The sequence below is a fragment of the Phytophthora parasitica genome, assembly GCF_000247585.1.
Source record: "Phytophthora parasitica INRA-310 unplaced genomic scaffold supercont2.15, whole genome shotgun sequence".
Lineage (NCBI taxonomy): Eukaryota > Oomycota > Peronosporomycetes > Peronosporales > Peronosporaceae > Phytophthora > Phytophthora nicotianae.
This window is the reverse complement of record NW_008649001.1, coordinates 892,155-914,775: the sequence shown is the minus strand read 5'-3', so window position 1 is coordinate 914,775 and position 22,621 is coordinate 892,155. Positions and strand designations below refer to the sequence as shown.

The following is a 22,621-nucleotide window of genomic DNA, read 5'->3' as shown; positions in this document are numbered from 1 at the left end:
CCTCAGTTGCTGTTAGTGCAGTAGCGGTTAGACCCGTCATATTTGGCGAGGTATCCGTGATCAAGCACACTTGCTTGATTCATATTTATATCATAAAGAACCTTTGCAATACAAGCCTTATCGGTGGGGGATGATGCGTTGACGGAGTAGCTCGGATGGACCAACGTACTGGAGCTTGAGCTACTTCCAGACCCAATGGCCCCCGCTTGATCCTTCGACAACGGTGTCTCCCACCCGAGGACCAGGGTGTCATTTGCTTGCAGTGCTGCCGTGATGAGGCAAACTCGCGTGCGGTCCTCTTTCGTCATACAGATGCTTGTGCGCTCTCTTCGTGTTCAATCGAGCACAAGCTAGCGCAATGAAGTGCCACCACTGTCATGCGACGACGCGCAGAGACAAAACGTCTTCGCCCCGGCAAGCCATCTTGGTTTCCACGTGCCTTCGTACAGCTGAAGAGCAATGCAGCTTGCTGGTCGCACACATACATGTATGTGCATTGCCATCATGCTACCAGAAGCCTCCACTTAGGAGAACACGCCCGAAAAGCAGAGGTTCCTAGCGTTGGGGTTGGCTGCTTGAAGCAATGCACCAATCAAAACGAATTGCTGCTGCATCCTATCGCTGGGATTACTTTTTACTGACGTTGAGTTAAGCCATGTCGCATGATTCCGTCCAAAAGAGGATTTGCTAGTCAAGAGCCGTTTGGCGACAATATCAACAGCTTTGACTAGGTACTTTCAATATCAACAGCTTTGACTACTGTAGGTACTTTCAACAATTGGCTTCGAGGTACACGTAGGAAGGGCTCAAATATCCTGTAACCACAGTGTCGGAAGGTTGGCGGATACCCTACTTGTACGGCTTGGTTGTTCATTGCTCGATCAGATCGAAACCTCGGCCGACGCGTGTTTAGTCTTGGGGAGCCCTGCGCGTGTTCAGTGCTTTTGACAACACTTGAACGTTGTGAATCTCGTGCGTCGAGACAAATCACGGCGAACGAATTGCTGCACAGAAGTTCATTTGCAATGCAAATGACTGCAGTCTGCAGTTGCCGCTGCGTTGAAGCTTTTGCAGATTCAACTCGCGTGTCGTGTCTACGGCCGCTATTCAACTCGGTCATTTGTCAAGTTACTTGAGTACGCGCCGGGAACGACTGGTGCTGGGGGCCCTGCCTACCGGGTCGGATTAGACTGCGTGTTGCGCAGCGCTCTTCGCTCCGTCGTCGCCACTCGAACGACCAGGGTTGAGAGCTGCGATAAAACAAATTGGTTTATTGCCGGAAATGTATTGCAACCGAAAGGAGAGATTGCATGAAAGCTAGATATTGCAATACCCACTTGGAGTGGAAGCTGTAATACTCAGCTGGAGCACTGATCTACAGAATTCGTTGATTTTCACGATCCTCAGCGTGTGCCTCTCTGGCTACAAGCTTTGAATCCCAGAACAATCGGTTTGTCTTGAGGAACATGATAGCTTCGATCATGACGATATGGGTTTTCGGTCTGTGCTGACATGCTTGGCAGAGCTGAACAATCTCTCAACGGCACGGATGTTCTCTTCAAGAAGTGCAAGTCCTCATACTACGTAGTATGAGGTAGTCCGCATCATTCTCAATTGTTTGCATTCTTGCAGTGCCTGATAGTAATTCGTCGTCTCGCTGAGATAATACGCCGAGGCTCCGGTGCTTGTCAAACCTCTATATAGAGCGAGGTGAGCTTGAAGGAACGTTGAAGTGAAGTATTGCAACAAAAATTACAATGTCCAATTGCAGAATCCTCGCGTATGGCAATGCTCAATTGCAATCGACAAGCTAACTGCAGTGTAAACTGCAATAGGGCGTATTCCAAGAAATCGATGCAGCTTGATTTTTTCCCCTTGTCTGCTCTGGACCCTTCGCTTTGGCAATTGTGGTGCATCTCCAAAGTTGACACCATGCCCTTACTAGCACCAGCTAATTCGAAGCACGCTTGCCATTATGAGCAGTAGCATTATTTCGTGGGTTTAATCTCACATTGCAACGAACATGGCATGGGTTCCACCCCATCCTACGTTTACATAGATCACTATTGACCTGTTACCTACGAATCGTAGCGTCCAACGGATTATCGGATATTCGTCTTGGCGCAAAAACCGTAGACTTCATAGTAAGCAGTTCTTACCGCATCATTGTTGCAGCACTCGAGCGCAGGGCGGATGTTCGTAGGTGGTCCGCCCTTCAAGGCGTTATCAGGAAAACGCTGCTGCATGGACACGCGGCACCGGCATGACTCAGCTTTTAGTCCATGTAAATTTTATTTCTACCACAAAAAGAGCTTGATGCACTATTGGAGCCCAAGCAATGAAGAATAATCTAATGCAGCGACGGACGGTTGGACATGAAAACACAAACAATGGCCACTTCGTTATGCGTGTCATTAGTAGTAGGTAATACGTGTAGCTGCTTATACATAGCTGGAAATGCAAAGTTGTAGATCATCGGTAGTTTTTTCAGCCATTATTTGAGACTCAAAACTGTTTGGCAAAGTAGTGTTTGAAACACTTTAACAGCCATATTACCTGATACGACTTTCGGTTGACAGTTTTCTATACTAGACTGCGAAAGCGTAGACCAACATGCGTAGCCTAAGAGTCTTCCATTGAACGACACACGCAAAAATTGTTTTTCAGCAGCATGGCATCAGTTTGATGTTAAGCAAGCACTTGCTTCATTCACAACTGATGCCTTCCACGAGCACCAGGTAGAGATTGTCATCCATAATGTGGTCCATTCTCAACCGGCAAGGCCACCGTTCACAGGGTCGTCGCTGCTCATTGTCGGAGACTGCTTGTAGTAAAATAGTCTGATAATATTTGCTTTGGTCCGAGACAAATTCAAAACAGCGCAAATCACAAAATACTCACAAGTGATGATTTGCACGTCGAAGTCGGCAACTTCAGTAAGTCTTCAGGCTTGGCAGAAGCGTTTTGCTCTCACACTGTGAGTCACCGGACTAACGGCCTGCTGTGAACGCTGATGACCTGGATGCTTCCTTATTGAGCACGCTGCATACACATTCTCTGGCAACGTATGAAACGGAAGGATGTGTAGACAATTAAAAGCGTATAACTGATATTATCTCGTTGCATTTGGCTCTTCCTACCGAGCAGGACTTCTTTTGAGATGTTACGGATTGCCGCGATGGCGCAATAAATTAGGCAAGAAGTAGGTCGATCGACTCCTGCACGTCTTGTCGGTAGGCGTCGTCGGCCAGAACTTGCTCGAAAGACATTTCGGACGTGTATGGCAGCGGCTCCAACTCGCACAGCAGTGGGTCCATATCAATGTCCATGTCCAGATCAGCGAAGCTGACGGGACTTGAGCTGCTGATGCTGCTATCTACGTCGCTTGCCACGGGGCTGCAGTCACCGGTCAGAAGCTGCCCAAAGCCGCAGCTCAACGGCGACATGGCACCGACCGGAAAGGCAGACGGCGAGCGCGGAGAGCCCTGCACTGTAAAGTTCTTCACACGCTGGATGCAGCCTGTGGCATGGGCATCCACGCGGTGCTCGGGGCGTACGAATTTCTTCTTCTGTTTGCGCAGGCCGCGTCGGCGGCGGTTGATCTTCTGTTGGTACTTCTGCGCGTGTGTCTGCACCTGCTTGATGGAGCGCGTGCCAATAAAGGCGGCGATAGAGCGCCATGGTCCCGTCGGGAACATCTTCATGGCGTGCAGGAATTGTTCGTGCTCCTGCTCAGACCACAAGCCGCGCGTGATCGGCGTCGCGGGCGCAGGTGGAACGATGACACTACCTCCGTGGGGGCTGGTGGGCATCATGATCATGGCGGTCGTCGCTATGGTTGCTGTGGTGTTGCTGCTGCGGTGTGCGCGGCTCGAGCAAAAATCGGAAATGGGGCAGGCTCCGATGTGATTGATGTGGCCGCTGGTCACTTTTTTAGCTTAGCTATGCCATGACACGCCGTGGCCCTTCTGCGTGCGAAAACGGGGGATGGGCTTGTCTGAGAGAGAGTAGGGGTAATTTATGGCTCAGCTCCGTCCGTGGTGGAATGATTGACCAATGGCAGCTGGGTATCCCGCGTGGCTCGTCTGTTCAGTTCCGGTACAGTCGGACGCGGTATCTCAGCGCGCTAAATTTATCAGTCGGTAATTTACGAGCAAAGTGAAGACGCGGCAGCAGCGACAATGAGGTTGAAAACCACCGGCAGGTAGAGCATTGACAGGGGTTCTTGTGCCGCCAGCGGCTGCTTTTCAACTCCGCCATGCGAAACCCTTTGAATGCTGAAAACAGTTTTTAGTGGCGAACCACCACCAGGCGAATTGCCTGCGGGCCAGTTGCGGCCCTCGCAGTAGGCTATCCAGTCTATGCTACAGTTAGAAAAATGCGTGTGCTGCTTCGGTGAGTCAATAACAATATTTGGCCTCGCTGAGATCTGCTGCTGCTGTCAGTTGCAGCAATAAGACTCGCAGACATAACGGCCACGTCAATGCGAAATGCATACCACGAAGTCTCCGCTGAAAGCACTAACCGATGCAAGAATGGTCTGGCTGCAGCATCTCACGACCGCGGCTGCGGCGCAAATAGCATGTAAAGGCCGAGATCGGAGTATTTTCGCGTTGATGTTCCTCGTACGCGTATGTTTGCTCGCGAGATCACTCGCAAGTGGAATCACTTAGCGAGGATACTCGGGACTTCCTGCCGACCGCTGTCTTCGTCACTCGAGTGCAGATGTCAGAAAGCTTGGTTCAAAGTGTTTGCTTCTGGTTGGAACGGCCTAGCTAATCGTACAGACAGCAGCATATCCAGCGACCCGATGTCTTATCGCATATGTCGCCTCTCAGTCTGAGCCATGCGCTGCTTATACAGTTCTTGCGTTGCCGATAGCCCTGGAAATGCAAGTATCTGCTGGTTGCTGACCTGTGAGGATACCCTTGACTAATTCCTGTAAAACCAACTGCGGTGGCCCCAAATTGATTTTTAAACCAGGTGCCATCTTGGAAGTGGTAGCGCGGCCGCAATGCTTACATCTATCACTGTTGAAGTCATCAACATAAATTTCATTCAATTTTTTGGCAAGAAAATAAATAACTTCGAAAGCCTCTATACTTGCATATATGCGACACACTTATTCCACAGAATAGTCGAGCGTGTTGGCGGTGCTGCTCACAGAAAAAGACTGAAGGTCGCAGGCGTTGAAGTTGCCTTGACCAACGGCACTGCTGCGAACTCACGCACTTGCCAGTGCCGTCCCAGCCCGATACCAGTACTCGGCCTGCGAACATGACTTCCGCCGGCGCGCGCGACCTTCCTTCGGTCGGCTTCGTTTCTCAGGCTTTTCTTTTTTCTTCCTTTCGCTTGGCTCGCTTGGTTTTTAGTCAAACCAGAGTTGCATGAACGGCATCAAATTGCTGACTCCCACTCAACCAGAGTTCGCCGAAGTCAATGAGCTGGTTGTGTATGAGACACCGGTCTCGGGTCGCTGCATGCGCGCCGCAGCGTGATGAGACCGGCGCGCGCGGGTAACACACATTGGGAAGCGCGGCCGCGACGGGCTGCGACGCACGCCGGCTCTTCCAGGGAATGATCGCTCGGCGAAAATGCGAGCTTTTTCAATTTTCAAAGTTTCAGGCAGCTATCCATTTGTGATTGGATTCCTGTCCCCCAAATTGAGTGGGTTTGCATACACGATGCAAAAAATGCAACTCTCAGTGACAATGGCAATGAACAGCATTGCCGGCAAACGGATCCGAGACCGTAACATGTGAGCGCTGGCCGTGAAAAAATGCTAGACATGAGAACGCCAATTAACTTGCCGCTGGTTTCGATTCAGGCGTGAGTCAAGCGGGGGTTGCAGTGTTACCGCCTCGACACTTGTCCAAAAACGAACTTCGAAGTCTTCCATCGCGTTCGCGAGACGAAAAAAACCTCGAGAAAAACCTTAGGATCAGGGGTAATAGTTAGTGCTTCAGCGTTCGCAGCCCCCCGCCCATCTCCACAAAGGAGGACCAAATCTTTTTTTGTGGGCCCAAAGCAAATTTTGCGAAGGGTATCCGCTGCAACTATCGGCGCGTTAGCTCAGCGGCTCCAGCGTCTCTTAATGCAATGCTGGGTGTTGGTCGGTCTCATGTCGGACGCCGCGATGCAGATCATGGCTGTCTGTGACAACTTGGCAGTCACTGACATGAGGCTCATGCCAACGTGGCATCGCCGTCCATGCTGCAGCAGCTCGAGGGTCGAGTCGGCCCGCAAGTAGTGTATGTTACAAGATGCAATTTCGTGACCGAGAGCTGGAGACTGCACTGAAGTGCAGATACAATGGATAAATTTGATAAATGACATACAATACCAGCGACGAACAACCCAGGGTAACGGTGCTTTTGGATACAGAGCCGACCGTGGCGCTGAACTGCGAGGCTCAGATATGTGTGCACGCAACCTTCGGCGGCTGGCGTGCATGTCTTATGCTTGGAGAGATAGAAGATCACTTGCTGACGTAGGGATTGAGGCCATCGCGAAGGTTCGGCGTTGATCGAGTGCGAGGTTGCCTGTTTCCCGAAAACCGAAAGCCGACCACAGGGCTGTCCATCTGAGCCGTCTGCCTCAAGGTCAAGTTGACACAACTGAACCAGACCACGGTAACGTCGGCCGACTTCCTGTGTCTCAAGTGCGGCAAGCCGTTGAAAGACTTATCGTTAGTTTAAATTGGCATTAAATCATTAGTAAGTCGGCCGAGACAGAACCTCGCCCATCAAGCAGCAGCCGACTTCCGCTGCTTCTTGACCGGTGGCTTGTTCTCCTCGCCGTTCACTTCGTCTTCCTTCGGCGCCTCCTCCTCTGTCAATGCCACGCTCCTTCTCTTTAAACTTTTACGTGCTTCTGCCGCCGCAGCGCGCCTGTCAATCTCAAACTCAAAGCCTACGGGTGTCGTGAGCTTCGGCCGTCGAACAGCTGGAACGCCGACGCCCCCACTGGCCGAAAGCGCTCTGGAGAACTGGTCGCTCTTACCCGGCGCCGCTCCGTGGGTCGTAGCATTGTGATACTTTTGCGTTTTGCGCTTTTGGGCCTGTACTCGTTTGCGGATGGCTGCGATCTCTAGTAGCTCCCGGGACGTCCGTGTTAACATGTCAGCGCGAGAGCGGACTGCAGCCTTCTTAATCTTGTGAAACTTGGGCGACTGCGGGATCGTCAAATGCCCGTTTTCCTTGGCCACCCGCGCCAGGCGACGACGCTTTTGTGCCACCTTGCGCGCCTCGGCCAGCTCCTTGTCCTTGCCAGTCAGCACCTTCTTCCTTGAGGCAGCCAGCGATGCTTTGGTGGGCTTTAGCAGACGGTCAGTGGATGATATTGCCCGTACTCTGGGCACGGGGGCGGGGGCGCCACGGAAGATGGCGTCCGGGTCTTCGGCGTATACCGGGCGCTTCGTGGGTGCCATCGTCCACAACGCTGCTTTTCTCGAACTGGCGGGAGACGATGCATACAAATTGTAAGTCACTTTTTCAAAAGCAAAAATAGTTTTGACCAATCAAGATAGGTCATCTTCGGCCAATGATGCACATCTATTTTCTGAAGCGGCTTTAACATTGAGCATGCGCCCTGTACCTCCTGCTCGATCTCGACGCGCTGCTCCGCTCCAGCAAGATAATGCCGATGCACCTTGTGCAGTACAGGCGCTGCATGTTCTAATCCCGCTCAAACCGCAACAAACGCCGACTGCTATGCCTCCCAGATTGACTCAAGCAGTCAAAGATGAATTTGCTATCTGCTACCTGCAGCAGATTGGCGCCAACTCCACTCCGGAGAACATTGCCATGGTGTTGCAACACTTGCCAGTGGAGAAATGTGCAGTATCAGCCGCCTGGAAATCACGCGGATCATTGGCCGACGTCTTGGCAATTGACTTGAACCCGAAGTCGCTGACTCAAGTTGGTGAATCTCAAGTCAAGCTAGAAGAGAGATCTGCTACCCAGCCAAGCAGGACGGATGGAACCCCAATACCACTATTATCGCCGAGACGACAGCTTCATGGTCAGCACTCTTTTCAAATCGGCACGGTTTGCTTCACTTTTGACGATATGAAGCGTAAGTTTTTGCTGCCGTTCAAGTTGGCCACGGTACCACCTGAACTCGACGTATTACAGCTTTTTGGAACTCATTTAGAGACTGACACAAACTTGGTAGATATGCTGTCGCCCAACCAAGTTAAACAACTTGGCGCTGCGCCTGACTCACCGACAGCTCGAAGCGCTATCGCCAAATGGGAGGCACAGCGACAGCTCAAATCTGTAGACGAACGCAGTGTACCGCCAAACGCCAGCGCAGAAACAGTGTCTGAAATGCACATCGAGTTCTACCTTACCTTGCCATTGGCTTTATTAGGGCTGCCCGAGAGCGACGAAGGCACACGAACTGTACTATACGAGACGCTACTAAGCCCCGCCATGATTGAACTTGTTCAGAGCACTGTGCAGTACCTCTTCCTCACGGTGATTCACCCGCAGTCTACAAGGGAGAAGAGGCACACCAGTACCGAGAAAGACGATCTCTTTGTAGCCATCGCGCAGCGTTTCACTCTGCTTAGAACCAAGATGGAGCGCAAGCAGCGATCCTCGCCTCGACAGCTCGCAATACTCGTGCCTCTTTTGCTACTTGCCCTACGTGTGGATATAGAGACATTTGTTCGTCTACAGTATCCGATAAGCTTCTCCTGTGCCGCTGAAGAGATGACTCAACTACTACAAGCTATCGACACTCGGATCACGCAGTTATTAGACGCCGATGCCAACTGGAGTCGTCTAGCTGTGCTGGAGACTACGCACGAGGCCAGCCAAGCCCGTGCATCGTCTTCCTTTCAACGCGCACGCCGACATCGACGCCTCCGCGACCAATTTTACCAGACTAGCGCAGTGCTGCATGGCCTTTTCCCAGATCCTTCCTCAGGCAAGTCCCGCCGTCTCATGGCTCTACGTGGGGGTGCCAGGATAAGCCACTACCCAGACCCTGTTCGTACAGCCAAGCAGGAAGAATCTCGTCTATCAGACGTCCCTGTAGCTTCCAAACTCTCTCTCCTCCAAAGTCTTCGACGCTCCCAACAAACCTAGTTAAACACTGTACGAAATCATAGCAAATGGAAAGATCGTATTTTTCTCAAAAGCTCAGAAAATGAAGTTAAAATGCTACCAGCGTCAATTGGAGAGGCCTTTTGATCCAATCTGACAGGCCTCTTTACTTGTTGAGCTGCTCCCAAAGCTTATCCACGTCGCCACGCGAGTTGGCGACGACGCTGCGGCCGTCCATGGTGATGACCTTGCCTTCTGCGTCCACAAAGACCAGCATGGGGATGCCGGTGACGCCGAACTTGGTGCTCATGGCCTGGTTAGCCGCGCGCTCCTCGAAGGGCAGCGCCAGGAAGGGCATCTCGCCGAAGTACTCGGTGTACTGCGACGGGTCGCGGTCGGAAGAGATGAAGATAAGCTCGAACTCCGGGTGCTGCTCGATCATGTCATCGTACACAGCGCTCAGGAACGGCGTGAACTGGCGGCACGGCGGGCACCAGTGCGCACTGAAGTAGAATCCCACCACCTTCTTGCCGGCCAGCTTGTAGTCCGTGTCCTGGAGGCCGTCCTTCGTCTGGAGCTTGGCGCCTAGCTGTTCCGACCACTTCATGCTGTATTCGTTCTGGGGGGTTGACTGCGAGAACTTTAGTGAGCTGAGAAGTATTGCGGATCTAATTGGTACAGTATCGTGACGGACACAATAGTGTGAGGAGAAAATTGACGAAACATGATACTGAAAGCAAGTGATGCTACTGTGATTTTTGCCACGTGGATCAACATCGCCTTCGGACAGGCAAAGCGACTGTGTTTCGTAATCAAGACTGTGATCCAACAAGTACCGTGGTGGACAACTTTATGAAATGTATGAAAAAATAGCAGTACATTCGTCATAATGGTCCTTTATGGAGGTGACGTCCGCACATGAATGCCCCGCTGTTAGAACGTCAGCAACAGCAACTTTATACGAACGCATTCCGAACGACTTCTGTATGATGTGTGCACGTCTGTCTGGATTGCATCTATTCCTCCGCAGTCGCCTCCTTCTCAAGCTGCTTCTTGGCGTTCTCGCGCGCAAGCTTCTTGGTCAAGTGGCGGTTCAGCGGCTTCTTGGACGGGTCGAACTCACGCAAAATCACGGTCAGGTGGGTGTGCGGGTGGTGCATTACACCCGAACGGCCTACAATAAAGCAGCAACAGCAACAATAGCATGAATTGGTCAGTTAACCTGCAGCAGAACACCATGCAGCTACCAAATGCGCACCTCGGCCCATGATCCGCAGGCGCTTGAGGTAGGTGCCCTTGTTCACAAAGCATTCGGCCACCATGAGATTCTCTGGTTCAATCTGGTACTTGATGTCGGCCAGGTTGATGGCGTTCTGCACCGTCTTCTGGAAAATCTCAGCCTTGCGTTTGGGCGAGAACTTCATCTGCAGAATGGCCTCGTTGGCCGGAAGTCCGCGGATCTGCTGCGCCAGGTACGTCAACTTGCGAGGGCTGGCGCGGATTGCGCGCTTAACGGTCTTAACGGTGCGCGGCTCTGCGGGAGACGTAGAGCTCAGGAAAGCGGCCGTATCGTCGTCCACCGCAGCGGTCTCACCCTCCACAGCGGTCGTGGAAAGCGTTGCCCGGGCCACGCGTCCCATGAAGGCGCTTCCCGCGGCAGGGCGGAGCGTCAGGGCGCCCATCTGCGAGCGCAGCGAGGCGAGCATCTTGTCAAGTTGCCGAGGTTATTGAGCTCTTTGCCTGCCACACATCGACTAGGATTTGCAAAATCGATACTCTGTCGTCAATCGTTTTCGAAGGGTTTCTAAATGCAACATGGCTACACATGTTGAAGTGGAACACGAATGCCAGAGGCTCTTTACAAAAGGCTCTAACTAATTATTGACGGAGTGTTACGCTCGCTAGGTAGGACTTGATAAAATGACTTAAATGTGTCCTGCTTGGAGCCCTCATTATTCTCAACACGCCTGCCTTGTCTGTTTTGCTTCCCACGTCACCACATGCAAATAACTTCGGCTGCTTTTCTCACGCAAACGGCGACGTGGTACGCGTCTTCTTGTCGGAGATCCAAATGCGCAACTTCTCTAGGTTCTCGGTAGGTCCATCGTATCCCTCTTCATCGCCGCTGCCATACGCGCCAGCACTCATTCGATCTACACTCGCACGACCTGCGGCGTTGATTTGATCCACTTCGTCCGGCAGCCACTCAATATTCACCTCGATATCGGTTCGGTTAGACACCAGCGGCATCAAATATGACACGAATCGCTGGCGAGCCGCAGGCGGAAGCGATGGGATCTCGATACCCCGCACTGTGATTTTGGCTGCAGCCGTACCCACCACAATATTAGCAATCCACTCGCCAAGATACTCAAACTTATCCGGTCGTCCCTTGCAAATATCACGGCGAAGTGACAGGAGGAATTCGGGCGTGAACTGCTTGCACTTCTTCTGTAGTTTATACTGCACGATGGCCTCGCTCAGCGCCTGCATCTGTTCCGTGTTCTCCATGCCGTGCGTACCCAGATCATAGCACTCGCTACACAAATTGTAATTTGAGCATACGCTGCAAGTCCACAGCGCCCCCACGATCGGGTCCATACCACAGCCATCGCAGAACGAGTTCTGATGCACGATCGTTTTCTTGCGCTTCCACTTCGAGCCAATAATGGACGCTCCTTGACTCATAGCTGCACCGAGACGCCCCATAAGTGGCTTTGCAGGTGAATGCTTCTTATCCGGCAAACTTTTGGACTGCGCAGCATCCTTATCGTGCAAGTCACGCTGGAACACGAGCGTACGCGGTACAGTAGACGTCTGAATGATCTCAAGCACTTGCTCCTTCGTCATGTGCGGTTCAATGTGCTGGCCATTCACACTGATCAAATAGTCGCCTACTACCACACCGCCACGCTGTGCAGGACTTTCCTTCTCCACACTCTCGACCTCGACCAATAGCTCGTTCTCCAAAGACACGACGACATTCGTGTTGAAGCCCAAAACTGGCTCTGAAAACGTCAGAGTGTATGTGTTGAGAGGGCGTTCCACAAAGTCTGCCTCAGACTGCGAACGTAGTCCAGACTTGGAGTCTGGAGCGTGGATCGCGCTTGCGCTCGACGAGTTCCGGCCCGAAGACTCGCCGCTACTAGTGACACTGCCTGAGCTCGCTGCGATCACTGACGATTCGCTCACGAAGCGAGGTGGCTTATCGTGGAGAGCAACGCGACGCAAACTGTGCAACGAACGAACTGAAGCCGGGTCACCTGCCACACTTGGACCCAAGAAGCGATGCGAAGTAAACTCGTCCTGACCCTCACCAAAGTCTGCAGCGCCGCCGTAACCGAGAGGTGTACCCAGGTCGGCTCCTTCCTCGTCGTCTTCACCTCCAACTGCTTCCTGATCATCACTGTCGCTCGCCTCGTCGTCAATATCATGATGCACTAAGTTCAGTGGGGTCGGACGTTTCGGTGATGGGATCACCAGCTCCACCTCGTGGCACTGGACTTCCTGCTCCTGTACTTTCAGCTCCACTTCGTGAACCTGTACCTGTAATTTGTCCATTTCTTCAATACCGACAGGCTCAGCATTAGGGGACGATGGCGATGGTGGAGACGCTGTAACCTCATCCTGTACAATCAGCTCCTTTTCCACTACATCGTCCTCATATGTCTGATCAGGAGGGAGCTCCACAGGTGTGGTAGGCTCTGAGTGAACTTCCACGGGCGTTGTAGGCTCTGGGTGTGCTTCTGTGGGGGTCGTTGGTTCATCAACTGGTGTCTTTGGGGCTTCCACGGGCGTTGTGGGCTCCTGAACGGGTGCTACCACCTCGTGCTGCTTAAGCGGCGGCTCCTCGTCCTCATCGTCACTGTCTGTTCGCGCCTTGTCGGACTCGGCGCCATCTTCGTGCGGCTTCTGGAGCTCCGTTTGCTCCGCTACTGGACTCTTCTCCTTCTCCACCTCCGCCACGTCGTTCTCAGTGGGGGTGGACGGACTCATCGCAACGGTCGTTGGCTCTCCGATGGCTCGAGGTGACTCAGCGTGGGGATTCACAGGCGACGCAGCGCTAGCCGACGCCTCCATCTTCTGCCTGCTGCTCCGTGTAACGTATTGTGAAGAGCCACTTGCGTTCAGTATGGAGATTCCGTCGTCCATTTGCTGGCAAGATAATCGACAATTTTACAATCTCGACAAACTAGATACCTATGTATACGTGTTTATCAGATGTAAATAGCAAACTGATTCAGGGCATGCTTACAAAATTTGACCGAATTATCTGATAAGTCTTTATATGGAATTTATTATCAAATTTAGAAAACAAAGTTCTGTAAAATTTTGGGTGAAAAAAAAAAACATGCTAAATGTCGTTTTTGCCTTCAATCCTCACCACGGTTTAGCACAGCGGCGAGCTAAGCATATGGCCGACATCGCATGGTGGGGGCGAAGTATCGAGCCGACGTGGACACGAACGGCACCACATTCGCCTCCGACTAGCCATACGTGCTCGGTGACATTTGGGAAGACGGTTGTTGTCTCGAAACCAAGTGTGCTCAATAGTAGGAACTGCCGATGGGCGAAAGATAAGGAAGCTCGCAACATTTCGTGTAGACGCTCACAGAGCAACAGTTATGCACGTGTAAATGGAGATCCAAACGTTCAGTGTTGTTGAGCAAATTGGGCCCACAGGAGATGCTATTCCTCCAATCACTGCGTTATATTCGTGTAAAACTTTAACTTGTACACGAGCCGGAAACTTGTAAGGCTTACCTGCATTTCTGCAGTATGCTCACTTCAGTAGAGATCTTAGCAGCTCGAAGCCGGAATATAAGCCATCAGAACAGCTAGTCCACACGCAATATGAGCAATTTCTTCACATATACCACTACTCCAGCACATCGCTACTTCTCATTGGCTAAAGCCCGGCGTAGTGTTTTAGCTCTTCGTCTGTTATTGTTGTTGTTGCTGCTGCTGCTGCATCAGGGCGCAGAACTCGTTGTAGTCGATCTTCCCGTCCTCGTTCTTATCTGCCGTTTGGATAATTTTGCAGATTTCGTCATTGCTAATGTGCTTGTTGCCAAGCACATGAAGGATATGCTCGAGTTCGCTGCTGGTGATGAATCCATCATGATTGACATCAAAAGTCTACACAAAACAACAAGTTGGAGCATGTGTAAGTGGCAAGAAATATCGCTGCTAAGTCGGTACTTTAGTGAACGTACATCGAAAGCTGCTTTAAGATCTCCAGCCGTCAGATCCCCACTACAATGAACAAACGTCAGTATCATGTACGTAGGTATCGAGAACTGTGTTCGTACCGACGGAATAGCCGCTCGTTCATCATGCTAACGAACTCGGTGAATGAAATCTTCCCATCCCCGTCAGTGTCTGCTTGCCGCATGATCTCATCAACCTCCGAGCTTAAATCAACAAAATATCATTCATATCCATGTTAGCACAGGTAGCAAAGCGATAAGGATAAAGCTACATGACGTAAACCTTGAAAGTTGCTGACCCAGTGCTAGCAGCATGCCCTTAAGCTCATCTCGATCGATGCAGCCCGATTCATCTTTGTCGAAGAGAGCAAACGTCTCCTTAAACATGTCCATATTCACGGTTGCTGTGCGGCGGGACGTGAAACGCTTTTTATCGTCATCCGAAGCTTTACCCAGTTTCGCATGCTGCACGCCCATGACGACCGCCAAAATGTTGGCTCGAAGTTGTTGCAGGCGCTGATACGATTGAAGTCGTTGAGTGTAGCCGCTGTCAAGGGGCTCCGAAGACGTTGTGATGCCACTCAGCCATGGATGCTGCAGTGCTTGCTTCGCAGTCAACCGCTTGGAGGGATCGGAATCTAGTAGACGCGTCAGAAAATCCTTCGCATCCGCAGTGAGACTCTTGTACCATTTGTTTTCAACTGCATAAGAACAAATCATTGCTCAATACGTATAGCGATCGCTGATCAACCAAAATGGACAATAGAATTCACCGTCATAGTTTCCATTCGCGATCTCCTTCACAATTTCAGCATCGGACTTGTCGCCTCGTGGGTCATACGGGTGCACTCCAGTGAGCGTGATGTACGCCTGGAGCAGGGTCGAAAGCGACATTATAAGTTACCAGCAACAGAAGTGTGGAAAACCAGTGTTATGCTTTCATACGAGAACACCGAAAGCCCACGTGTCAACACCGAAGTCCTGAGGTTGGCGTTTTATGATTTCAGGTGCCCAATACGCGCTACATAAGCAACACAAGCAACGTTCGTCACCTCGCAAATACCGTTGGTACTTTTAAGCGATAGCTTACACTGTTCCATTCGGAAATTTTTCAACTATTTGCTCTCCCTGTCGTTGGCGCCGACTCAATCCAAAGTCCTAACGTCGAAAACACGGCAGCACAACGTCAATAGCTTTTTCGACATATATCACAACAGGAAATTCACTCACAGCTACTTTGACATTTGCCTTGGCAGAGCGATCGGACAGCAAGACATTCTCAGGCTTTAGGTCGCGGTGGCTAAGACAAATACCGCACAATTGAAAAATTAGCACCATGTCATTTTTTGATCGTTGAAACTTACCATACGCCACGGGAGTGCACGTAGTCTAATGCTTGACAGACATCATGCAGTAGGTGAGCCGCGTCTTGCTCTGAGACGGATCCCTATTGTGTGATGCACAAAGATCATGGTTTTAGTCAGCTGATTTCCATCTAAGGATGCAAATTTCAACACTATCACTCGGACCATATCGACGATGTAGTCAAAAAGCTCTCCTCCTTCAACTAAATCCGTCAGCATAATAGTTTCGTCCTTGAGATACAGGACGTCGTGTAGCGACACAATATTTCGGTGTACGCCAAGATACCGCAGAATATCAATCTGTCGCAAGCAAGCAGCTTTTTAAGTGGCCGCCGCCCAAATAGTTATTCAACCGCAACCATCCAAAAGTACCTCTGCCTGAATCGTCTCCGTCGACGAGCTCTTCGGATCAAAAATCTTCGCAGCCAGCATCTACAAATTCAATAAAGAATCAGCTACCCCGCCGCACGAACTCAATCCCAAGTAATACTGACCTGCTTAGTCTGTGTGTCGACAGCAAGACGCACGATGGAAAATCCTTCACCATAAAATAAAAATTTAATAACGTCTTTTCTGCCAAAACAGAGCAGCAGCAGTCAAAACCTCCTCGGCCGAGCTCTTTTAGCAGCGTGTAGTGTCCTCGGTGTTCAAGCTTAGGACTACCCCACCAGGAGTCACCACTAGAGCCACACTCGACGTCGCTGCTGGGCGCATCTCGATGCATCAAGATAGCGACCCCCAAGGCCGTCGCCGTCGTCACGAAACCCACCCAGCCCGTCCCATTGCTGTACGACGTTTCTTTCGGCTTTGGAGGTGGCAAATGCTGCTCTGAAGTTGTCGGTGCCGCCTTTGAGCGCACCGGCGCGCGCGTAAGGCGCTTCAGGAGACGCATCCGCATGTTGCTCACCGTGTCAAAACTGGACTGATAATTGAAGTGTTGGGTGATTTAAAGTAATGGTTAAGTAAGCATAAAGTAACAAAATGTTGAAGTTGAAGTCACTCATCCACGAGCACAGTTGCGCGGCGTGTACGGGTTCACCTCCTCCTCGAACAGGTCGGAGGCGAGCTTGGACAGTGCATGCATGGCCTTCAGGTCCTCCAGTGAGATCTTTTCGCGGGTTTTGGCGTCAACCGTGCACAAACAGGCAACAACGGTGCCGTCGGGTGATTTGATGGGGAATCCGGCAAGGAATCGCACGCCGATATCGCGCACAAGTCGCAGATGACGTAGTTGCGGGTCACGTGTGGGGTCTTTAATGACGAAGGGCTTACCAGTCGCTACAAGTGAGAACGGACACACAGTCACCTCCTCGATCCATACACGCGGAGCACCGGAAGATCCCACGATGCGCTGAGCGCGAGAGCTGTGGGTGTTAAGGGCCACAATGTATGCGATCGAACAGCGCATTCGGATAGCGGCGACCTCGCAGATCGCGTCCAGAGCTGCCGAGTCCAGGTCGTCGTCCAAGTCAAGCTCCGTCTCCAGACTCGTGGTTGTGGTCCATTGTCGCGGCACGACAGCAGGTCTTGAGTATGGCGAGGAGCATTGGTCGCGTGTGCTGCATCGTGATCGCTGTGTCACTTCTTGGAGGTTGTAGAAGGAGTTTGATCGGGTGTCTCTGCTGCTATCATCGCTGAGAGAGATGCTCGAAAGATGCAGACGTGCCTCTAGGTACTTGTCCACCATTTTCCTGTCCGGATACTGTGGGTGAAACACCGGAATCGATGGATTGAGCGTCGAGGATGACGAAGATGTAGATGTTGAGCTCGTTGGTGGCGAGTCGGATGTCACCTGCTTCACCACTTGACGCACGATTTCCAGTGCTCGTGCCCTGGTCAGCGGATCACTTGAAAACAATGCGTCGGCCAGTTGTCGACCGGGTGTGGATGAAAATGACGCCGGGGCGGTAGCTGCGCTGCTGCTTCGATCCAGTCGATGCATTTGCGCCTCAAATGCAGTCCGTGAAGTCGGTGTTTCCTCGGTTAATTGGGAGTTACGCGCATCGTTCGGCTTGAGCAAGATATCGTAGAATGCGGTGGAAATCTTCGCACCTTCCTCGTCCTCTCGATCATTTGTGCTGGTTCTGGCCTCTGCAATCGAGGCTCTATGAAGTGATGCGTTGAGGAGCGGGTTTTCTTGTTGGAACACGCTGGCATCCACGTTGGCCACGCAAGCGAAGCAAAGGCGGCTGCGACGCACTCTGCGTGCTACTGGTTCCACGTCAAACTTTCGCGAACACTCGCGACAGACGCGCTGTGCACAGAGCTGACAGAACCGCTGAGGACGTAGTAGCCCAAAGTTCTTTAGACACACGCTGCATCTACTGTCATGAGCTCTATCATGGCTCTCAGGCAAGCGGAGGAAAGGCTGGTACCCTAAACGGCGACGCCGTATGAGCTGCTCAAACGATGTCGTCGCTGCTGCCAAGAGATTCACGACGTACTTGGCTTCAGCGTTGGCTACTGGTGCTGCATAGTGTCGTCGAGAGGACACTGAGCCAACACCAGGTTGGCCTTTTACCCAGAACCTCGAACGTGCCGGAGATGGGTCAGTCGCTGGACTGTAGACGTACGCAGTCATAGTGATCCGCGTCTGGTGTCCATTTAAATCGCTGTACGAGCTCATGAGGTGATATCCGGCCGCTATATGGTCCAGATCGCCTCGAATCGCCTGCTCTGAGGTACGCTGGTCTCTGCGGTGAGTGAACTTGTCGTGCATGGGTTTTGGTAGAGTCTTCATTGCGTAGAACGCCTCGTTAGCGTCAGGACAGAGCTGCGAGTAGGCCGCAAAGCAGAGTCTTTGGCGACGACTCGTGTGCTTGGCTGCTGCCATTGGATTCAGCGATCGACGCGAGCGCAGCACCACGGATTGCAGTGCAACCCAGCCAGGTTGAGAGAGATCGTTCAAGTCTTCGTCTTCCCAACACGGTGAACTGTCGTCTCCGTAATCCATCGCGAGATTCTTGCGAAACTCGCGTGAGACCAATAGATCACCGCTCTTGTATTTCCTGGCACCGAATAGTGCGCCCATACTGGCATCGAACTGTAGAGCCTCGCGGCTGAACAGCATCGTCATCGCCTCACCCAATCGGCAGTTTAGTGTAACTTGAGCTGATACAGCATAAGTGACGTTGAGGTCGTTCAGCGGCCATTGCAGTAGCTGTCTGGCTCGAATTTCGGACTGGGTGTGCTCTCCAAGACACGCATCTCGAGTGTAGATTGAACCGCGAGACTCGATCATGGAGTGACGAGTGTCAGCAACTCGTGTGGATCCTCGAAACCAGTTGGAGCCGTCGATACTTCTCATTGATGGGAGCTTGGCTCGGTCGAACTCGCTGATCTCGGCGCCATGCTGCTTCTTCTTGACAACCCAGCACGGCGGTTGCTGTCTGTCCGATGGTGACATTTGCCAGACACTACTGCTGCGAAACATGTCTTTACGGTGCTCTACCACAGATCGCAGCTTTGGTACGACGCTCGCTGCAGTGGTGAATAGCTCACGGTCCGTCACGAGTGCGTTGATAGACGATGCAGACAGCAGTGCGTTGCGAGCCGATACTGGTGAAGCTGCGCTGTTGTTGCTGCTCTGGAAGTCGCAGCTACGGATGCTGCCTCGGCAGCTGCTACCCAAGTAGCTGTCCGTCATTAGATAGTTGTAGCTGGAGGTGTCACGTGGAGGTTGATGTCGTCGGCGCTGCAAATCGAAAAGTGAGGACAGCAAAACCACCGAGCGCAATGTTGACGCAGCCATTTTCATGCTAAGAGCTCAGCAAGCTGTGGCGACATCCATCGGAGCTCCATTGTCGACGGCACCGGATGCCTGGCGCGCTTGCTGGCTTGATGCAGAGTGTCTGACCCGTACACAAGCGAAAGTCACACCTTGGTCCCCAGAGTTGCTATGGACTGGAATATGACGAATTATTTCGATGACACTTGTTGAAGTTGCTTCGGTGTTTCTGAACTGCTCGTTACCAGTCATCACCATGATACTTGCTCTCCGCTAAAGCATTGACTCCAAACTTTCAGTGTTACTGTCGTCTCAAATCTGCTTTTGTTGGTTGCCTTTTCTCCTTAGAAGCCTCGTGGTTCGTACTCCAACCCGATACTGTCTGCTTCTGCAGTTCCATGTCCACTGTCAATATGCCACCATCAGCGTTGTCAAGACTAGTTGAGCTCAGTTGCCTCGGTCGTTACGGCCAAGCTCGTCATGTGTAGCAATGGAAACGACCTCGAGTGTCCGCATACGTCGCTCGCCAAGCGCTTCTCGGGGTCTGACTTGAGATTCTATGGCCTTACAGCCTGGCATCTCGACGCGCACGTATGCGCCGTACATCTCCTGTCCAACACTTTTCGCTGCTTCGGTGCTGCATTCGTCGCGACATCGTTTCTTGGCCCACTCGTCCATCCGGGTCTCCGCCACAATCAAGATCGCCGAAGTCGAATACAGTCATCACGTGCAAGTCGTTGATGTTAAACCGGCTAGACTCACTGATGACTGGCAGACAACAACAAAAGGATCTGCATCATCAAGTAGCAAAATGTAAGGAAAAATCACCTTGTACTTAAGAAATAACGGAGACTACAAACTTTTCCAAATGCATTCCGCGATCCGGGCGTGTTCGTCTACAGCTCGTCGTGTTCGTCTTCCTCCTCGTCGTCGTAGTCCTCGTCCTCCGGGGCAGCGCCGCCCTGGTAGACCTTGGACATGATGGGGTTGACGAGCTTCTCGACCTCCTTCTGCTTGGCCTCGAAGTCTTCCTTGTCGGCCTCCTGGTTGTCCTCGAGCCAGTCCATGGCGTCCTGCACAGCAGTGAGCACCGTGTCCTTGTCGTCCTCGTCGATCTTGTCCTCGAGCTTCTCCTCCACGTTGTTCTTCAGGCTGTACAGGTATCCCTCGAGAGCGTTGCGGCCATCGATACGGTCCTTGACCTTCTTGTCCTCGTCGGCGAACTCCGCGGCCTCCTGGACCATGCGGTCGATCTCCTCCTGGGACAGACGGCCCTTCTCAGCAGTGATCGTGATCGTCTCGGCCTTACCAGTGCCCTTGTCCTCAGCAGACACCTGCAGGATACCGTTGGCGTCGATCTCGAACGTCACTTCAATCTGGGGCACACCACGCGGAGCAGGGGGCAGACCAGTGAGCTCGAACTTGCCCAGAAGACGGTTGTCCTTGGTCATGGCACGCTCACCCTCGAACACCTGGATCAGCACAGCAGGCTGGTTGTCCTGGTACGTCGAGAAGGTCTGCGACTTCTTGGTCGGGATAACAGTGTTACGGTTGATCAGCTTCGTCATGACACCACCCACAGTCTCAATACCCTGGGACAGAGGCACCACATCGATAAGAAGCACGTCCTTGGTCAAGTCGTCCTGCTCGCCACCCAGGATACCGCCCTGGACAGCAGCACCGTAAGCGACAGCCTCATCGGGGTTCACACCACGCGAGGGTTCCTTGCCGTTGAAGTAGTCCTTGATCAGCTGCTGCACCTTGGGGATACGAGTAGAGCCACCAACCAGCACAATCTCGTCGACCTCCGACTTCTTGAGGTCAGCGTCCTTCATCACCTTCTCCACAGGGCCCAACGTCTTCTTGAACAAATCCTCGTTAAGCTTCTCGAAACGAGCACGACTCAGGGACTCGGTGAAGTCCTCACCATCCAGAAGCGACTCGATCTCAAGACGAGCCTGAGCCTGAGCCGACAGAGCACGCTTGACACGTTCAGCCTCACGACGGAGCTTCTGCAGAGCACGCTTGTCCGAGGCCACGTCGAGGTTCTTGTCCTTCTTCCACTTCTTGATGAAGTACTGCATGATACGCTGGTCAAAGTCCTCACCGCCCAAGTGAGTGTCACCGTTGGTGGCCAGCACCTCAAACACACCACCGTCAATGGCCAGCAGCGTCACATCGAAGGTACCGCCACCCAGATCGAACACTAGCACGTTCTTCTCGCCCTGAGCCTTCTTGTCAATACCGTAGGCAATGGCAGCAGCCGTGGGCTCGTTAATGATACGCTGGACAGTCAGACCGGCAATGGTACCGGCATCCTTGGTGGCCTGACGCTGGGCGTCGTTGAAGTAGGCGGGCACCGTCACGACGGCGTCGAACACCTCGCGACCGATGTAACCTTCCGAAATCTGCTTCATCTTGGTGAGCACCATGGCCGAGACCTCTTCGGGGGCAAACTGGCGCTTCTCACCCTTGACCTCCACCTCAATGAAAGGCTTGCCGTCCTTGTTCACGAGGTTGTAGGGCAGCAGCTTCTTGTCGGCCTGCACCGACTTGTCGTTGTACTTGCGACCGATGAGACGCTTGACATCGAACAGCGTCTTCTCCGGGTTGATAGTGGCCTGGTTCTTGGCACCATCGCCAATCAGACGCTCGTCGTTCGAGTCCCAGGCGACGTACGAGGGCGTGATACGGTTACCCTGGTCGTTAGCGATGATTTCCACCTTCTGGTCCTTGTAAATGCCCACGCACGAGTAGGTCGTGCCCAGGTCGATACCGATAACGGGGCCGCGCGGGCCCTTGGAGGCGTCGTCGGCCACCACGACGCCGGCGAAGGCCGCCGCCGCCATGAGGATAATCTTCGAGAGGTTCATCCTTCTCTGTGTGCTTTAGCTTCTCGTTGGCGAAAACGATAATGACATTCTTTTAGCTTGGCAACGCGTGGAAGTCAAAAGATCGGAGTGCTTCAAATACAGGGAAGCATACAAATTTCAAGAAAAATGCCGTGCTGACGTGGCTGTGGCGGGTTTCTAGAAACGGGTCTTCTAGAAACCCGCCTAGAATTGACTGCAAATTTGTAAGGTTCTTACTGAAAACAAGTGAACGATTGCCACGCGTCGTTGATGCCCGGTTAAGTGCGAAGATATGTTTGTTGTTGGACGACACGCTACGCCATACACGGGATGATGAAGAACATGTCCAATGCCACACGAACGGATCGAGAACACTCGTGTGGCACATTGTTTTCTGGCAGCTATTAGCTCCCCA

The 22,621-nt window shown here is 52.3% G+C and overlaps 13 protein-coding genes across 16 annotated transcripts in view; 3 read left to right on the top strand and 10 right to left on the bottom strand.

The window, feature by feature from the left end:
• Nucleotides 1-1,305, top strand: part of PPTG_08255 (hypothetical protein) — a 2,047-nt gene extending 742 nt beyond the window's left edge. Inside the window, exon 2 of the mRNA XM_008903200.1 lies at nucleotides 2-1,305. Coding sequence (XP_008901448.1) covers nucleotides 2-24 — 23 coding nt within the window. The 3' untranslated portion in view covers nucleotides 25-1,305. The remainder of the gene's footprint in view (nucleotide 1) is intronic.
• A 70-nt stretch (nucleotides 1,306-1,375) lies between these two features.
• PPTG_22353 (hypothetical protein) lies at nucleotides 1,376-2,246 on the bottom strand (the record flags this gene model as incomplete). The annotated part of the gene is made up of 2 exons (XM_008903394.1): nucleotides 1,376-1,525; nucleotides 2,160-2,246. The coding sequence occupies 2 exons, from the start codon at nucleotides 2,244-2,246 to the stop codon at nucleotides 1,376-1,378; spliced, it is 237 nt and encodes a 78-aa protein (XP_008901642.1).
• Nucleotides 2,247-2,762: 516 nt separating this feature from the next.
• On the bottom strand, nucleotides 2,763-3,996 carry PPTG_08254 (hypothetical protein). Its single transcript, XM_008903199.1, has one exon. The coding sequence runs from the start codon at nucleotides 3,819-3,821 to the stop codon at nucleotides 3,192-3,194; it is 630 nt and encodes a 209-aa protein (XP_008901447.1). The 5' UTR covers nucleotides 3,822-3,996; the 3' UTR covers nucleotides 2,763-3,191.
• Nucleotides 3,997-5,386: 1,390 nt separating this feature from the next.
• PPTG_22352 (hypothetical protein) lies at nucleotides 5,387-5,668 on the top strand (the record flags this gene model as incomplete). The annotated part of the gene is made up of 1 exon (XM_008903393.1): nucleotides 5,387-5,668. A coding segment is annotated over one exon (112 nt), but the record flags the coding sequence as incomplete, so codon positions are not given.
• A 471-nt stretch (nucleotides 5,669-6,139) lies between these two features.
• On the bottom strand, nucleotides 6,140-7,455 carry PPTG_08253 (hypothetical protein). The gene has a single exon (XM_008903198.1). It carries the CDS (start codon nucleotides 7,427-7,429, stop codon nucleotides 6,746-6,748), a length of 684 nt encoding a protein of 227 aa, XP_008901446.1. The 5' UTR covers nucleotides 7,430-7,455; the 3' UTR covers nucleotides 6,140-6,745.
• A 47-nt stretch (nucleotides 7,456-7,502) lies between these two features.
• PPTG_08252 (hypothetical protein) lies at nucleotides 7,503-9,218 on the top strand. Its single transcript, XM_008903197.1, has one exon. It carries the CDS (start codon nucleotides 7,584-7,586, stop codon nucleotides 9,093-9,095), a length of 1,512 nt encoding a protein of 503 aa, XP_008901445.1. The 5' UTR covers nucleotides 7,503-7,583; the 3' UTR covers nucleotides 9,096-9,218.
• Nucleotides 9,104-9,697, bottom strand: PPTG_08251 (hypothetical protein). The gene has a single exon (XM_008903196.1). The coding sequence runs from the start codon at nucleotides 9,658-9,660 to the stop codon at nucleotides 9,220-9,222; it is 441 nt and encodes a 146-aa protein (XP_008901444.1). The 5' UTR covers nucleotides 9,661-9,697; the 3' UTR covers nucleotides 9,104-9,219.
• A 180-nt stretch (nucleotides 9,698-9,877) lies between these two features.
• On the bottom strand, nucleotides 9,878-10,814 carry PPTG_08250 (ribosomal protein L22). Its single transcript, XM_008903195.1, has 2 exons — nucleotides 10,312-10,814; nucleotides 9,878-10,227 (listed from the first exon to the last, which is right to left on the bottom strand). Exons 1-2 carry the CDS (start codon nucleotides 10,757-10,759, stop codon nucleotides 10,070-10,072), a joined length of 606 nt encoding a protein of 201 aa, XP_008901443.1. The 5' UTR covers nucleotides 10,760-10,814; the 3' UTR covers nucleotides 9,878-10,069.
• Nucleotides 10,815-10,887: 73 nt separating this feature from the next.
• Nucleotides 10,888-13,276, bottom strand: PPTG_08249 (hypothetical protein). The gene has a single exon (XM_008903194.1). It carries the CDS (start codon nucleotides 13,203-13,205, stop codon nucleotides 11,079-11,081), a length of 2,127 nt encoding a protein of 708 aa, XP_008901442.1. The 5' UTR covers nucleotides 13,206-13,276; the 3' UTR covers nucleotides 10,888-11,078.
• A 414-nt stretch (nucleotides 13,277-13,690) lies between these two features.
• On the bottom strand, nucleotides 13,691-16,567 carry PPTG_08248 (CAMK protein kinase). Of its 4 annotated transcripts, none has more exons than XM_008903190.1 (13): nucleotides 16,231-16,567; nucleotides 16,122-16,165; nucleotides 16,000-16,059; nucleotides 15,793-15,927; nucleotides 15,628-15,710; nucleotides 15,494-15,563; nucleotides 15,354-15,421; nucleotides 15,209-15,284; nucleotides 15,037-15,133; nucleotides 14,547-14,964; nucleotides 14,366-14,467; nucleotides 14,270-14,309; nucleotides 13,691-14,192 (listed from the first exon to the last, which is right to left on the bottom strand). In XM_008903190.1, the coding sequence occupies exons 1-13, from the start codon at nucleotides 16,523-16,525 to the stop codon at nucleotides 13,998-14,000; spliced, it is 1,683 nt and encodes a 560-aa protein (XP_008901438.1). In that variant the 5' UTR covers nucleotides 16,526-16,567; the 3' UTR covers nucleotides 13,691-13,997. The 4 variants fall into 4 exon arrangements, with proteins under 4 accessions (XP_008901438.1, XP_008901439.1, XP_008901441.1 ...); XM_008903191.1 differs by having other exon boundaries at nucleotides 14,370-14,467; XM_008903193.1 differs by having other exon boundaries at nucleotides 16,122-16,567.
• PPTG_08247 (hypothetical protein) lies at nucleotides 16,528-19,379 on the bottom strand (the record flags this gene model as incomplete). Its single annotated transcript, XM_008903189.1, has 1 exon — nucleotides 16,528-19,379. A coding segment is annotated over one exon (2,752 nt), but the record flags the coding sequence as incomplete, so codon positions are not given.
• A 276-nt stretch (nucleotides 19,380-19,655) lies between these two features.
• On the bottom strand, nucleotides 19,656-20,032 carry PPTG_08246 (hypothetical protein; the record flags this gene model as incomplete). Its single annotated transcript, XM_008903188.1, has 2 exons — nucleotides 19,656-19,759; nucleotides 19,822-20,032. The coding sequence occupies 2 exons, from the start codon at nucleotides 20,030-20,032 to the stop codon at nucleotides 19,656-19,658; spliced, it is 315 nt and encodes a 104-aa protein (XP_008901436.1).
• Nucleotides 20,033-20,166: 134 nt separating this feature from the next.
• PPTG_08245 (luminal-binding protein) lies at nucleotides 20,167-22,266 on the bottom strand. The gene has a single exon (XM_008903187.1). It carries the CDS (start codon nucleotides 22,225-22,227, stop codon nucleotides 20,251-20,253), a length of 1,977 nt encoding a protein of 658 aa, XP_008901435.1. The 5' UTR covers nucleotides 22,228-22,266; the 3' UTR covers nucleotides 20,167-20,250.
• Nucleotides 22,267-22,621: the final 355 nt, after the last annotated feature.